Genomic DNA, 16,554 nt, shown 5'->3' on the forward strand with positions numbered 1-16,554 from the left:
CAGGATGCCACCCGAATGCCTCCCTAGGGAGGTGTTTAGGGCACGTCTGACCGGTAGGAGGCCACGGGGGAAACCAAGGACACGTTGGGAAGACTATGTCTCCCGGCTGGCCTGGGAACGCCTCGGGATCCCCCGGGAAGAGCTGGACGAAGTGGCTGGGGAGAGGGAAGTCTGGGCTTCCCTGCTTAGGCTGCTGCCCCCGCGACCCGACCGCGGATAAGCAGAAGAAGATGGATGGATGGATGAAAATGTTTATACTTGCAAATCAATTTTTTCCTTGCAAAAAAATGTTTGTATACTTGCGAAGCGTTTTTTAAATTGTATTATATACACATAAACAAGAAAACGTTGGTTTTTTTTTACACGTTGAGCGTGAGTAAAAACATTTTAGTGTGTTTGTGGAGTTTCGGCAGTAATTTCACTGGATATAAATCCCATCTCTAGTACATTTTGTGTGATTATTTTGTTTGTACAACTTGGTTAAGATATTTTAGTGTGTTTATGAGTGAATTTTGAACACATTCAACAATACTGTAATAATGATAACTGTGATATGAAATGTTGATATGGTTAAATCCCCAGGGGACCGTGTGCAGGTGTCCCTAATGTTGTGTCCAACAGAAGCACCTAGCTCGCCGGCTAACATTAGCTTGTGAGAGGGTCGCCTACCTCTGATTTATTGGCTGGTTTTGTTCTGAAACGGCTTTTCCTTGGCGGCGGTTCGGCTAACTAGCCTGTGGCCTCCCTTCCCAGCAGCGCTGCGTGAGCCTGAGAGAAAGACAGAAAAAAAAACAATCGCTTAAAAATAGAACTTGATTGTACAGTAGCTGTTTTGTGTGCCTCCGCGCCATTTGGCAGTACCGGCCAAAGGAGGCGGGGCATGCCACTTGTTTAATGATGATTGACAGCGGAGACGATCCAATGGGAGGCGAGCGAACAAAGCCTTTAATGCTGCGCGCATGAGTGGGAGAGAAGCACCTGTAGCTGCCGTCCTGCCAGCGAGCAGCCTTCAAGCAGCCTTCAAGCAGCCTCCACCCGGCCAGCGAACGCCCAACACGGCCCAACAGGACCGTTACACGCCGGTACCGCTCACTCATCGTTTACCAGAACCGGAACCATGCTTCTACACTGTCTGACCAGCTTTATTTTGCTGTCTGTCGCCGTCAAGGGTGAGTAAAGTTAACTTTTTATGCCGACTAAAGCTCACTTATCTTTATTTCCCTAACATTTTACCGTTAGTCATCAAAGTAATCATCACTTCATATAGTTTTAAACTCTTGCGGTTGTTCAGCTCTCCTTTCAAGTACAATATGTCATCCATAAACTAATCAGTCTGTGTATTATTAAAGTAGTTCAAAGTGATAGGAATCTCCAAATACTCTTTTAATATGCAACTACACTCCTGTTTAAGTACTTAACGTGCATAAAAATGTAACCCTTCAAATAATCTGTGACTTATGATGATTAATAATCAGATTATTATACATATATAATATATATTGCATCATCCTAAGAGCCCATTCTAATATTTATTTATTTTAATAAAAAATAAAAAATTGTATTACACACTAAAGTTTGCCCAGGACCTATTCAAACATCAAAATAGAACATTATTGTATTTTTTAACTTTTGTAATGTTTTTAATCATTAGATTAATTTATGTTAATATTTTTTGTAATTGTAATAACGACCTTTTGTCTCTAATTGGCCGGGAGAGATAACATAGTTCTGCGGTTTTAATATTTGACTGTAATATTATTTACTAGCTTCTTCTCGTATGTTTTGAACTTAGTTTGTTTGTTTTTATATGTTTTACTGTACAAACATATATATACACATACTGTACATATACAAGTACATATACATATACTCATGCATATAATCACATTTCATCAAACATATATTAATGTTGTTGCCCTAGGGGAAACTGGGTAACACATGGCACACTGACAAAGCTTAACCTATTGTTACTATAACAATCTACAAGGTTAATATAGCTGGCTTCTCTTTCTTCCCCTGCACTTATCTGCTTTCTTTTGTATTTCAAGTTATCATTACATATATGTATTGTTGCATTGGAACAATTGTATTGTTGATAATAGAGGTAAGTTATTATTATTCATTATCAATAGTGCTATTTCTAATGGTATTTGTATTGCTCCATTTGTAGTGTAATAATGTTCAATGTCATTTCTGTATTTATTTCACTAACTGCTTCTTTGCTATCACTAACTATCTCATTTGTAAATATCATATTTGCTGATGTTGTTGTTATTGTTGTTTGCTCTTGTTTTTGTCCCTCTGTCTTATCCCCCTATTGTCCCCACAATTTCCCCCCATCTTCCTTTTTGTTTTTATAGATCATTGTGTAATACATGTTCTATATAATGTATTTTTATTGTTACAAGCATTTTTTCAGGTTGATTGTCCTTTTGCTTTTTAGTAAGTTGTTTCCATAGACAATGTTTGACATAAAGCATCATGAAAGTATTTAAAAAATGTCCGTGCGCATCATCTACATCATTTTCACTGTACACAATGTCCTAACTTTATTCTCAGATCATTCTTAAAAGCATTACTACTTTTCTCTGTATGTAGTCTTCAAACTGTCTTTTTTGTCATCCTTGATCCTTTTCCTTGATCATAGTTCTGCTGTCTTGTATCGAAAGTTAAACGGATTTCCTGTGTGACAACTTATCACATGTTTTTACCTCATATCACACATAAGACAAACACACGCACACAGTTAGAAATATCGTAATGTTACAGTGTCACCTGAAAAAGGACCAAAACTTATTTAGCTACATGAGAAGGCCATAAATACTGCAGTTTGCATCCTAGTACTGGTGCCAAAAACTGAAATGCTTACTGTATTTCAGCGATGTTACGACAGAACATGAGACACATCTGTTATTTTGGTACCCTATACAACATTTTCCAATGAACTTGCATCGTACTGAAGTGTGCTACTTTGTGGACACAAAGGCCTCATCACAAAAGCTAACTGTAGGGTGCCAAAATTGGTACAGAAGGTATTAGTACCCCCCTGTATGATATTAACGCATGGAAGAAAAAAAAGAAGAAAAAACTGGAATGTTAACTGTATTTCAGCGATGTTACAACAGAACATGAGACAAAAATCTGTTATTTTGGTACCCTGTATGACATTTTCCAATGAACTTGCATCGTACTGAAGTGTGCTACTTTGTGCACACAAAGGCCTGTACCACCTCATCACAGAAGCTAACTGTAGGGTGCCAACATTGGTACAGAAGGTATTAGTACCCTGTACGACATTAACGCATGGAAATAAAGCAAAAACTGGAATGTTAACTGTATTTCAGCGATGTTACAACAGAACATGAGACAAAAATCAGTTATTTTGGTACCCTGTATAACAGTTTCCAATTAACTTGCATCGTACTGAAGTGTGCTACTTTGTGGACACAAAGGCCTGTACCACCTCATCACAAAAGCTAACTGTAGGGTGCCAAAATTGGTACAGAAGGTATTAGTACCCTGTACGACATTAACACATGGAAAAAAAAGCAAATATATCGTGTAGTGTACTGAAGTATGGAAACGTAGTTTACTGTACTTGTAGTTTTATGGATCACCAAAGAGTATTGAATTAATATCCACAAAAACTAATATTATTAATTAAATTGATTGTGTAATTGATCGTGGCGGCCCACCACGGCGAAATAAAAACTGCCATTCCTTAAAAATGATTTTTTTTCACGTGAAAACAAATTCAATTAATATAATGTATAAATGGATAAATATAGTGTAATATGTTTGGGAGTTTCTTATCTATTAATGGCTGTTAAGTAGAGGAGACAAGGGCATCAGCTTGGATCTATGTCAGCTTTATTTTTCGACTCACTTCCGTAAACAAACGTACGCAATGTACCCGACACGTGTACGTACACGTAATTTCCGGTCCTTTAAAAATCACTATTTCTTAGTAATCAAAGTATCTTCATATAATACTTATAGCTTATTATTAGCGCATATAGACATTATTGACGATAGTGATCCACTGAAAAGTCGTCCGAAACAGCGCTGCGAAACCTAATGTTGAGCAATGACGTGAGCAATACGCATGCGATCGTCTGGAAAGGAGGCAGTATGTCTGCAATGTCTACGTATTTTAATATATTCAAGATATACCTGCAGACAGCTATCTACAAAATGTGCATTGAACAAATATTACAAGGACAGTGGCGACTTTTAAGGAGAGATAATGAAGTTGGAGCAGTAGAGCTCGCTGCAGCGCTCGCTGATTGTTGCGGGCATCCAGCGAAAGAAGTAAAGAGTCTCTAAACTCGAGCAGAGCCTCCAATAACACCAGAAAAAGATGCTAGATTTGTTGTTAGTAGGGCTGCAATCTAGCAGGGCTGCAACTAACAACTAATTTGATAATCAATTAATCTGTCGATCATTACTTCGATTAATCCATTAATAATCGGATAAAAGAGAAAAACTACATTTCTATCCTTTCCAGTATTTTATTGGGGAAAAAACCCAGCATACTGGCACCATACTTATTGTGATTATTGTTTCTCAGCTGTTTGTAAATGTTGCAGTTTATACATAAAGGTTTATATATATATATAAAAAAGTAGCCTCTGCGCATGCGCATAGCATAGATCCAACAAATTGATGATTAAATTAATCGCCAACTATTTTTATAATCGATTTTAATCGATTTAATCGATTAGTTGTTGCAGCCTTAGTTGCTAGTTGTTTTAAATAAATAAAAAGTCACTAAAAGGATTGGAAAAGTACCTAGAAACTCTGAATAGTACACTGTACAATAAGCAGCAACAATGGACGAATTGAGCAAAACAATACAATAAAAACTATGGTAATATTAGGGCTGGGCGATATGACTAAAAAATGTATCACGATATAAGTGTTTCATATCAGTCGATATTGATCATTATTGATAAAAAAATATATATATATATTCTAAATAAAGACCAGGAGAAAAAAGACTGAATTTAAATACTTTTATTGTAAATATAAGTAGGTAGCATGTCCTTCGCTAATTGATACACCACTGCATCCGTTATTTCTTTATAACGTTTTGAATTTTTGTCGTATGGCACTGCTGCCGAGTACCTCTTGATGGTGGTCTGTTGTTGCCGCTTCGGTGCTGTTCCACTTGCACCGGCTGATGTAGATGGTTGTGGCTGTTTGATACTGCTGTACTCCAGCGGGTGAGAGCGGCTCAGGTGGTAAAATAAGTTTGTCGTGTTCCCAGACTTGGTCGGGACGACGACCTTGCAAAGTTTGCAGACAGTATTACTCTGATTCGTATCGGACTTAAAAACTCCAAAATACTGCCAAACTGGTGACGTGACGTTTCCTTTTTTATTTACAATTTCCTCTCGTGCTGTCGCACTCATATTCCCGTTTTGTTTCACTCCTCGTCGTCAGCTAGCCGTTGTTGCTTTTTATTTCTTTTTTTTTCTGTTAGCATTTCCCAGAATGCCTTGCAACCGTGATAGGTTGAGAGGCCAAAGCCCTTCCTCTGCCTACACCCCCCAGAATGCGGTGCGGTTCCGGCTCGGCATTTCTTCCTATTTTTTTCTAACAGAACTCAGTGAAATTATCGAACGTTCTATCGACCCCATTTTCTATTGATATTGATCACATGTCTATCGCGATATATATTGTTATTGTTTTATCGCCCAGCCCTAATTTTGATAATTTCAAGCATATGCAGCACATTTATTTAAAATGAGCATCACGTTTTCTTTGTTTTTTCTTTATCACTGATTACTCACTGTAGACTTTAAGAGCCAACATGATAACACTGTACAAGGTCTGCTGTCATCGGGATGTCGATTGCTAGGATGTTCATATATTCCCATTTAAATGAAAAATGACTCATAATCCTTGCGAAGGAAGGGGGGGAGTAGGGAAGCGAGGAAGCAGCAGACCACTCGATGATGTAAATATAGGCACACAAGCTTGTAATCATGGCGCCGCAATAAATAGTTTGTCTGCGTTAGTGCTTATAATAACAATATCACTAATACTTGGTTAATATTCAAATCACAAAATGTAAATGGAGTACAATTAGCGGTTTTTGGATGGTTGTTCTTTGGGTTTTATGAGCGGAATAGAGGACCCCCCTTTGGCTCCACTGTAAGCGGACTTGTATTTACATTTATTTACGAGTTAGAATGCATTATTAAAAAAATCCATCCGTCGTCATATCGTTCATATTGATTGTGAGCGATAGGCAAAATTCCGAAAAAGTGCAGTTCCTCTTTAACTCATGAGCACAATGTATCAACCTTCAAAAAAATGCAAAGAGCAAGTTTTGTAGTGCACAACTTTTTGAAGCGGGGTTGAAAGCATGATACTGATAAAGCATGTTCACACATGCCCACCTTGGCATCGCACCATGCCGCCCCCCACTATTTGAGAATAATTGACTGATATCAGTAATGGCAATAAGCAAAATTTTAAGTATGGTACACAAACTACCTTGTTTTTTGTTTTATACTAGATAAGAGCACCAAAACAACTGATATACGCATCATTTGTGATGATATTGCATATATGTTCTTTAAAAAGGCTAAACAATGCTGTACTTACATTTTTAAAATAAATCTGTTTTATTATTAATATTACCATAGTTTTTATTGTATTGTTTTGCTCAATTCGTCCATTGTTGCTGCTTATTGTACAGTGTACTATTCAGAGTTTCTAGGTACTTTTCCAATCCTTTTAGTGACTTTTTATATATACGTAAATATAAAATGTTATTAGACGTGTGCACACTTACATCATGTATATAAAACCCTTATGGAGGTATTTGAAAGTTTTTAGGCAGAAAAGAGCGGCTCCCATAGGCACTGTAAGCGGACTTTTGATCAGATTTACTTAAGTTAGGATGCATCAAAATATACAACCGTCGTCATGTCTTTCATGATTGTGAACGAAAATCAAAATTCCCCAAAAAGTGCAGTTCCCCTTTAATGTTGCTGATCAATTAAAATTTCTTATTTATTGAGTTCAATTATTTCATTTTCACTACCAAATTATTCAAGTTGGTCAAAATTGTGTATAGTTTAAATAAAGATTACATTTTTTAATTTTAGGCAAATTAATGCACTTTAAATATTTTCTGTTACAGACAAAAAAAACAATGTTCATAAAGTTATTCTAACTTGTAAGTTGATATGTATTTCTTTATTTTCTTTAATGTTAGTTAATAAGGACACAATGTTATGCAGAGGTGCACTTAAAACAATTTTATAGACAAAGTTATGGCAGAGAGTGTGGGGGGTTGTGGGGTCGAAATGTTTTCTTCTTCCGAGGGGAGACGTACCAAAAAACAATTGAGAAGCACTGATATAAGTGCAGGGGCTATCATAACAGCAGGGTGCCAAAAATGGTACTGCTCTGATAGTTTGGTACTTTTACAATTGAAAGAACAAAAACACAAGCAGGTGACATTCCAACAGCACTGTATGCGTATTCCTGGTAAAACAATGTGAAGGTACCACTATAACGGAGTAAGTACTGAAACATTGATTGAGGTGCAGAAGGGTGCCAAAAAGTGGTACTGATCAGTTGTTTTGGTACCCTTCACAGCAATATGACATAGTGCTTGGTTAAAAATGGAGGGCTCATCATGTGCTGAAAGGCTCGGCCTCTTTGCAGCGTTTCCTGTCACAAGTGTGCTCATGGGCAGGAGTTCTGGACGGCCTTGGAGTCTTCAAGGTCCAAGCGTGACCGAGTACGTTTGAAGTGGCGCCACGCTAGCTAGCCTTCTCTTAAAGCGCCATTGTGTCTTCTTCACTTCCAGTTCCGCTTCTTACTTATACTCATGGCCTTCATGACTTCCTCCTGGCTACCTGACACGCCTCTTTGTATGCATCGTCGTCGTCGTTTACAGACGGCGTGCAGTAGGACGCCACAGTCACGCCGCACTGGGGAAAGCGCGTGCAGGCTGGACCGACTTTAAATTGGATATGATATGTGCAGAGGTCATGCGACTCAGCCATCTGTCGCTTTGAGAGAAGTCAAATAAGTGCTCGCTCACACACTCTGAAGAAGAGCGTAATATTGACATATTTGTCATTCCTTCACATGGACAATACTTAGTTACAGAAGGCCAATGCAGGTGTACAACTGTAAAATTGGCATCCTTTGTTTTTTCCAGTATGAATCACTAGGTGGAATAAGTTTGGAAAGCAGAGTTCAGTCAAGTTGTTAGTGTTTGCACTGACTGAGTTAAAGGCCATACAAATACTGTGTTGTTGTATAAACCATAAAATATGTCAAGCACTATTGTGACTAATCCACAGTTTTACCGCAATCAACTCGCAACCAAATGACATTTTCTACAAGCCGGTCGTCACAAGCAAGTTGGCATCGATTATACACATACTTGCCAACCTTGAGACCTCCGATTTCGGGAGGTGGGGGGAGGGGGTGGTTGGGCGTGGTCTGGGGTGGGGCGGGGGGCGTGGATGGGGCGGGGCGTGGTTAGGGGCGTGGTTAAGAGGGGAGGAGTATATTTACAGCTAGAATTCACCGAGTCAAGTATTTCATATATATATATATATATATATATATATATATACATATCTAAGAAATACTTGACTTTCAGTGAGTTCTAGCTATATATATATATATATATATATATATATATATATATATGTTATTGTATATATGTATATATAAATAAAAGAAATACTTGAATTTCAGTGTTCATTTATTTACACGTATACACACACATAACACTCATCTACTCATTGTTGAGTTAAGGGTTGAATTGTCCATCCTTGTTCTATTCTCTGTCACTATTTTTCGAACCATGCTGAACACCCTCTCTGATGATGCATTGATGTGTGGCATGCACAAAAGTGCTTTCTTAAAATGCATTAGAGTCTGGAATCTTCCATCTCTCCCTAGCATGGCCCAAAACCGGTCAATCTTTGCTTCCTGAGGAAGATCTTCAGTGCCAAGCACTTGGTAGTCCACTACTTCTTCCTGGAGGCTATCCAGGTCCAATCGCAGCTACGGCTTGGAACTTACAAGCTGTTATGAGAGTAGCGTATGTGTGTGTGTGGCCCTTTAATAGGTGAGCATGTGAGGTGACTGACGTCAGTGAGTGTGTGGGCGAGAGAAGAGAGGGAGCGGTAGCGTGAGTGCGGGCGGGACTAGTTTGTTTTGTGTTGGATTGGCTGTGTGCAAGCAATCAATAAAGCAAGATTTGCAACTAATCGCCGGACTCAGGCAGGAAAGGTGCAACACAGCGTATTTCTTCATCTTACTCGTCGTCGGCGTCACCATGGCTGTATCTTCCTCGTTCTTCTGCTTAGTCTCCTTGTTGTGTGCGCAGTTGTGCATTGCACTCTCCAAAAGCCGCATATGTTATTTATGTTATAGATGTCAGTATTGTCCTGTTTAAGAGTGTCACAACATTGCTGTTTACGGCAGACGAACTGCTTTACGGTAGACAAAAACATGACTGCTGCTGTTGTGTGTTGTTACCGCACTGGGAGGACATTAATGAAACTGTCTAACAATAAACCCACATAAGAAACCAAGAACTCGCCCTCCATCATTCTACAGTTATAATGTGATTGGGCAGGCACACTGTTTATATCGTGGGAAAGCGGACTCAGGTCCGCATGGAGCTGGAGGGCGCGTGGCCTCCAGCTCCGCCTGAATTTCGGGAGATTTTCGGGAGAAAATTTGTCCCGGGAGGTTTTCGGGAGAGGTGCTGAATTTCGGGAGTCTCCCGAAAAATCCGGGAGGGTTGGCAAGTATGATTATACGCTGTCTGTAAATCAAAATAAGGCCGAATAAAAGTCACGTACACATGGTTGACTCAAAGTGTTGTAAGGTTGTGCAAATTACAGATGATATGAATGGTAGAGCTTTTAATACGATCGGCATATCAACAATATGCATGTTGACACATTCTTGCTGTGTCTCGCAAGTTTGACAGGGACAAGAACGACCGCATCCTCAACAAAATTTTGAGTCCTCACTAGCAAGCGAGCAGCTAACGTCCCTGTACGGTGCAAGTCACTAATCCTTGCCTCCCTGTCAGCAAGTAAGCTGTTTCTGTATTATCACTGGAGGACAAGGAATAGCTAAATATGCTACACTTCATACCTTAGGACAGGGCTATTCAACTGACGTGTTCGAGGGGCCACATTTCCAGAAAGCTAAGAACTGGTGTGCTGGACTACTCCTTTCACTAATATTCTCATTTTGAGAACCAGCATCTTCTGCAGTGAACATTTGTTTTTGGTATATTTATCTTGTCAGCATTACACATACAACAGCCCTGTTATGCAAAGTACAAGTGTCCATTGCTGTTGATGCTGGTCTATAAGGGGTTAAAATGTCAATGCAAGATCTACCATTGTCCACTCCATACAACAGAAACGCTATTGTGTTTTTAGGAATTTGTTACAAAAATGTTAGATTTGTAAGATTTGAAGTGAATTCGGGGGCCGGTTCGGTGTCAGTCCTTGGCCGGTTTTATGCCTGCGGGCCGCCAGTTGAATAGCTCTGCTTTAGGAAGATACAATAATACAATGTAATACAATGTATACAGTGATGGGCAAATACCGACAGTAACAATACCAAATATGGTATCAGTATATAGTTAAAACTACAGTAAATAGATCATAACATTTGAGTATCACAAAAAATTATTTTTGGTCCTTTTGTCATGGTTTTCCAACCACAAAATAAGTCCCTGGAGCCTGGACGCATGATGACTTTAAGTGCAAATACCAAAGGAATTAAATCAGAGCCAATTGTATTTTGCTTATGTTTAATTATTTTGTATTACTGACTTTATTTTTGCTCAAAATGTTGTATATAATAATAGGGAGTAATGAAATAATTTGAATATATAATTTATATTGGTACAACGTCATCCTGTGTTTTTGTCTGCTTACACACTGAACAAAAATATAAACACGACTCTTTTGTTTTTGCTCCCATTTTTCATGAGTTAAACTTAAATATCCAAAACCTTTTACTATATACACAAAATACCTATTTCTCTCCAATCTTGTTCACAAGATGTCTAAATCTGTGTTAGTGAGCACTTCTACTTTGCTAGATAATCCATCCCACTCTGAAATGTGCAGTTTTATCACACAGCACAATGCCACAAATGTCACAAGTTTTGAGGGAGCATGCAGTTGGCATGCTGACTGCAGGAATGTCCATCAGAACTGTTGCCCATGAATTGAATGTTCACTTCTCTGCCATAAGCCATCTCCAAAGGCTCTTCAGAGAATTTGGCAGTACATCCAACCGGCCTCACAACCGCAAAGCTCGTGTAACCACACCAGCAGTTTCACCTCCATGGTCGTCTTGAGATCAGCCACACCGACAGCTGCTGCAACAATTGGTTTGCATAACCAAAGAATGCCCTAACTGTGAGAAACAGTCTCAGGAAGCTCATTTGCATGACAGTCGTCCTCATGGGGTCTCGACCTGACTGCAGTTTGTCGTCATAACCGACTTGAGCAGGCAAATGCTCACATTTGACGGCGTCTGGCATGTTGGAGAGGTGTTCTCTTCACGGACGAATCTCGGTTTTCACTGTTCAGGGCAGATGGCAGACATGTGTTGCGTCATGTGGGAGGGCGCTTTGCTGATGTCAACGTTGTGAATCGAGTGGCCCATGGTGGGGCAGGGGTTATGGTATGGGCAGGAGTATGTTATGGACAACGAACGCAAGTGCATTTTATTGATGGCATTTTGAATGCATAGAGAAACCGTGAAGAGATCCTGAGGCCCATTGTTTTGCCATTCACCCGAGACCATCACCTCATGTTGCAGCATTGGTCTGCTCAGTTGTGTACAGATCCCCATGTTGCAAGGATCTGTACACAATGCCTGGCAGCTTAAAACATCCCAGTTCTTGCATGGCCAGCATACTCACAGGACATGTCACCCATTGAACATGTTTGGGATGCTCTGGATCGGTGTATTCGACAGCGTGTTTCAGTTCCTGCCAATATCCAGCAACTTCGCACAGCCATTGAAGAGGAGTGGACCAACATTCCACTGGCCACAATCAACAACCTGATTAACTCTATGCGAAGGAGATGTGTTGCACTTCGTGAGGCAAATAATAGTCAAACCAGATACCGACTGCTTTTCTGACCCCCCAGAGGCCCAATAAAGCAAAACTCCGGATTTCAGAGTGGCCTTTTATTGTGGGCAGCCTAAGGCACACCTGTGAAATAGTCATGCTGTTTAATCAGCATCTTGATATGCCACACCTGTGAGGTGGGATGGATTATCTTGGCAAAGAAGTGCTCACTAACACAGATTTGGACAGATTTGTGACCAGTATTTGAAAGGAATACGGTATTTTGTGTATATAGTAAACGTTTTAGATCTTTGAGTTCAACTCATGAAAAATGGAAGCAAAAACAAAAAAGTTGCGATTATATTTTTGTTCAGTATAATAGTAATCAAAACTGGAATCATTCAATGATCTTGGAACGTTGGGAGTATCAGTATCAGCATTGGTATGACCGATACTGTCTTTGTAACTACTTAGTATGGATCGATACCCACATTTGTTGTATCGCCCAGAACTAATGTAAAATATCCAAGCGATAGAAGAATGTTTATTACATTTTAACAAAAGTGTAAACAGAAATATGTTACAACACAAAGTAACCAAACATATAACATAACCAAACACACTGTAAATTAGCAAGTCGATAAATAGTTTTGAGAAAACAATAGATATGGAATGTAACCCTAGAAAAACCTGAGAATAACTATTTTCTGCAGGTTTAGTGCTAGGAAGTTACAGCTATGCTCTAAAAGGTGAGCGCGGCTAAAGTGGTGTGATAATACCGATCTTGGTGGGACGAGCGCCTTGCATAATTTACAGACCACATTCGTCTTACTACGGTCCCTTTGAAAAAAAAAACAGCCATACCGTCGAGGTGACTTTTCCTTTTTTGCTCGGTTACCAGAGAGCAAGTGCTGCTTTCTTCCGGCGAAGATAAAAAATAAAAATAAATATTGAACATTTTATCAAACACATTTTCCATTGCCCTATTCCCTCGATTATTGCAGTGGTTAGTTCCAGAACCCCAGTGGTAAGTGAATAACTGCTAAGTATTGACACTATACTAATGTATTTGAAGTATTTTTAAGCCCCCCAACACTTAAACACTTCTCATGCTGTAATTTTAACATGAAAACTTAAATGGGTACTCACATATCAATCTACTCAACTTTAAAATCCACAATGGACTGAGATCGCAGTAAGTGAACCGTAAAGAACACTGTACATAAAATATAATAGTACCGTATTTTTCGAAGTATAAGTCGCACCGGAGTATAAGTCGCACCTGCCGAAAATGCATAATAAAGAAGAAAAAAAAACATATATAAGTCGCACTGGAGCCCGGCCAAACTATGAAAAAAACTGCGACTTATATTCCGAAAAATACGGTACACAGTAAACACTCTTAAGTTGGACTTGCATTCTTGCCTTGCTACGGCTGTCTTCTAAATGAAGACGTTTAGTCATGTGACTCTGTGCAGGACAACAGTTGAAGAAAATGTTTGTGGCCGTCTGGCGCCAACCAGCATTTTATGAAGTGGCTTTGGGGTGTGGGGGTACACACCTTTTAAATGGCAGGATGGAGGACATGTTTGCTTTCATTAGGCAGCAGGGTGCAGTGTTTCCCACAGGACAGGCATCTATTTGTGGTGGTGTGGTCGGCGGGGGGGTGGGGGGGGGTGGGGGTGGGTGCGGCAGCGGCGATGACCAAGAAGAACGCGGAGTTGGAATATAATTACAACATTTTATGTACATATTTATATACAGATTTGAACAATTAGTGATTCACTGAAATATATTTATTAATTGTGGTTCTTACAAAAAATATATCTTATAAAATATAAAAGCTAAAATGTCTCTTAAAGCTCTGCCCCTTTAATTAGTGAATACTAAATAATTTAACTTTTGCCTACTACTACAACCATATTATTTACCAGCAACATGAAGTGAAACAGAGGCAGAGGTGTCCTGCCACAGTCAGTCAACCTCCTCCTCCTCCTCCTGCTGGCTGAACAGGTCGCACCTGTGGTCTGGACTGTAGGCCTACCTCCTCTCCAAGTCCAGCCCTTTTCGGCCGTTGAAAATATTTTTCTATACTCATCTGTGTGAAGGAGTGAACATCCAACATTAGAATTTATTACTAACGAGCAGAAGCGCTCTATGTACAGTGCCGTCTAACCAGCAGCTCAACACATGCAGGGTTCAACGTTAAGGTTTTTTTCTACTTGCCCGACTTCTCAAATCTACTTGCCCCAATATTTTTACTTGTCCTGCCTAGGTTTTTTTCTGGCTGTGTAGTGCTCATGGCTTATATCTTACTAGAATCCTTCCCGTTGACTATTTACAACACTACACAGTATTTATTATTATTATTATTATTATCTATAATTACATTTAAATGGCATTGCATACATGTAAAATTAAATGCTAGTTCACATTATTTGACCAGTAGCAGTTACACCCATCTGAACAGGTCAGCCACCTGTTTAAAGCCCAATCACAGTTGAAATCTTGAAATGAAGGGCCTTTAATGGCCAAAACATTAACCTGGACAACATTTTAACAGCTGGTTGGCTCAGATTTTATTATTTTCATTGCATTCACATGCTGCAGTGGACAGTGGACAATTTAGCTTCAGTCCATGTGTGTTTATTGACAACAGGGTTATAACCTGGACACGTTAGCTCGTCGGTATGAAAACAGGTGACCGAGTCAAACAGCGGCGGTGTTAATGAAGCAGCGTCAGGCGAAACCGTCAGTGAAACGCTCGGTGAAATCGCGGATTAACATTAAATATATGACGAGCCGCGAGCGATGCAGCTATAACCTATCTACCTATAACACCTGTAAAAATGAAGCAATGCTACCACGCTAGCAAGCGTTAGCTAGCCGGCTATGAGCCACCAAGCTGCTAACTATCGCCAAAAGGCACCATTTAAGTTTTTTTCCCCATGGCATCCTGGATCAAGGCTTTCAGCAGCTTTTGGACGTTTGAGGTAGAAACGTAGGAAGCGCCATCATTATGAAAAGTAGTCGGCGAGTATTTTGGTCCCGTCCGTCCGTCCCTCTTCTTCTTCTTCTTCTGGCCCACCAGGTGAATTAAGTGCTATTGGCGGAGTTACAATGCATACCGCCACCTAATGCACCGGAGGTGTAACTACAAGCAACATTCACAGACAGTCCCATTGCTTTTATGAGCGGTCGAGCGAGTCAAAAGCCGAAAAATCCATTTGTGGCGGACATAATTCTTTCGTGGCGGGTCGCCACAAATAAATGAATGTGTGGGAAACACTGGGGTGTCCTTGGATCTTAGTTGTGCATCTTAAAGGGGAACATTATCACAATTTCAGAAGGGTTAAAACCATTAAAAATCAGTTCCCAGTGGTTTATTTTATTTTTCGAAGTTTTTTTCAAAATTTTACCCATCATGCAATATCCCTAAAAAAAGCTTCAAAGTGCCTGATTTTAACCATCGTTATATACACCCGTCCATTTTCCTGTGACAGCACACATCCATCCATCCATCCATTTCCTACCGCTTATTCCCTTTGGGGTCGCGGGGGGCGCTGGAGCCTATCTCAGCTACAATCGGGCGGAAGGCGGGGTACACTCTGGACAAGTCGCCACCTCATCGCAGGGCCCACAGTGATGCCAATACAAACAAACATGGCGCATAGAACAGCAAGGTATAGCGACATTAGCTCGGATTCAGACTCGGATTTCAGCGGCTTAAGCGATTCAACAGATTACGCATGTATTGAAACGGATGGTTGGCAGTGTGGAGGCAGGTAGCGAAAACGAAATTGAAGAAGAAACTGAAGCTATTGAGCCATATCGGTTTGAACCGTATGCAAGCGAAACCGACGAAAACGACACGACAGCCAGCGACACGGGAGAAAGCGAGGATGAATTCGGCGATCGCCTTCTAACCAACGATTGGTATGTGTTTGTTTGGCATTAAAGGAAACACTAACAACTATGAACTAGGTTTACAGCATATGAAATACATTTGGCAACAACATGCACTTTGAGAGTGCAGACAGCCCAGTTTTCATCAATTAATATATTCTGTAGACATACCCTCATCCGCTCTCTTTTCCTGAGAGCTGATCTGTCCAGTCCAGTTGGAAATGCATCTGCTTTGAGTGTCGCAGGATATCCACACATTCTTGCCATATCTGTCGTAGCATAGCATTCGTCGGTAAAGTGTGCGGAACAAACGTCCAATTTCTTGCCACTTTGGCATCTTTGGGCCACTGGTGCAACTTGAATCCGTCCCTGTTGGTGTTGTTACACCCTCCGACAACACACCGACGAGGCATGATGTCTCCAAGGTACGGAAAACAGTCGAAAAATGGAAAATAACAGAGCTGATTTGACTCGGTGTTTGTAATGTGTTTGAGAAAATGGCGGATTGCTTCCCGATGTGACGTCCCGTTGTGACGTCATCGCTC

The 16,554-nt window shown here is 40.1% G+C and overlaps 1 protein-coding gene across 2 annotated transcripts in view; it reads left to right on the forward strand.

Annotated features, from left to right (window-relative positions):
• The first annotated feature begins 975 nt into the window (after positions 1-975).
• LOC133620085 (uncharacterized) overlaps positions 976-16,554 on the forward strand; it is a 36,620-nt gene continuing 21,041 nt past the window's right edge. For both annotated transcript variants that reach the window (XM_061981299.1, XM_061981300.1), the window contains exon 1: positions 976-1,169. In XM_061981299.1, coding sequence (XP_061837283.1) covers positions 1,118-1,169 — 52 coding nt within the window. In that variant the 5' untranslated portion in view covers positions 976-1,117. The remainder of the gene's footprint in view (positions 1,170-16,554) is intronic.

This window comes from Nerophis lumbriciformis, linkage group LG24 (assembly GCF_033978685.3).
Source record: "Nerophis lumbriciformis linkage group LG24, RoL_Nlum_v2.1, whole genome shotgun sequence".
Classification (NCBI taxonomy): Eukaryota; Metazoa; Chordata; class Actinopteri; order Syngnathiformes; family Syngnathidae; genus Nerophis; species Nerophis lumbriciformis.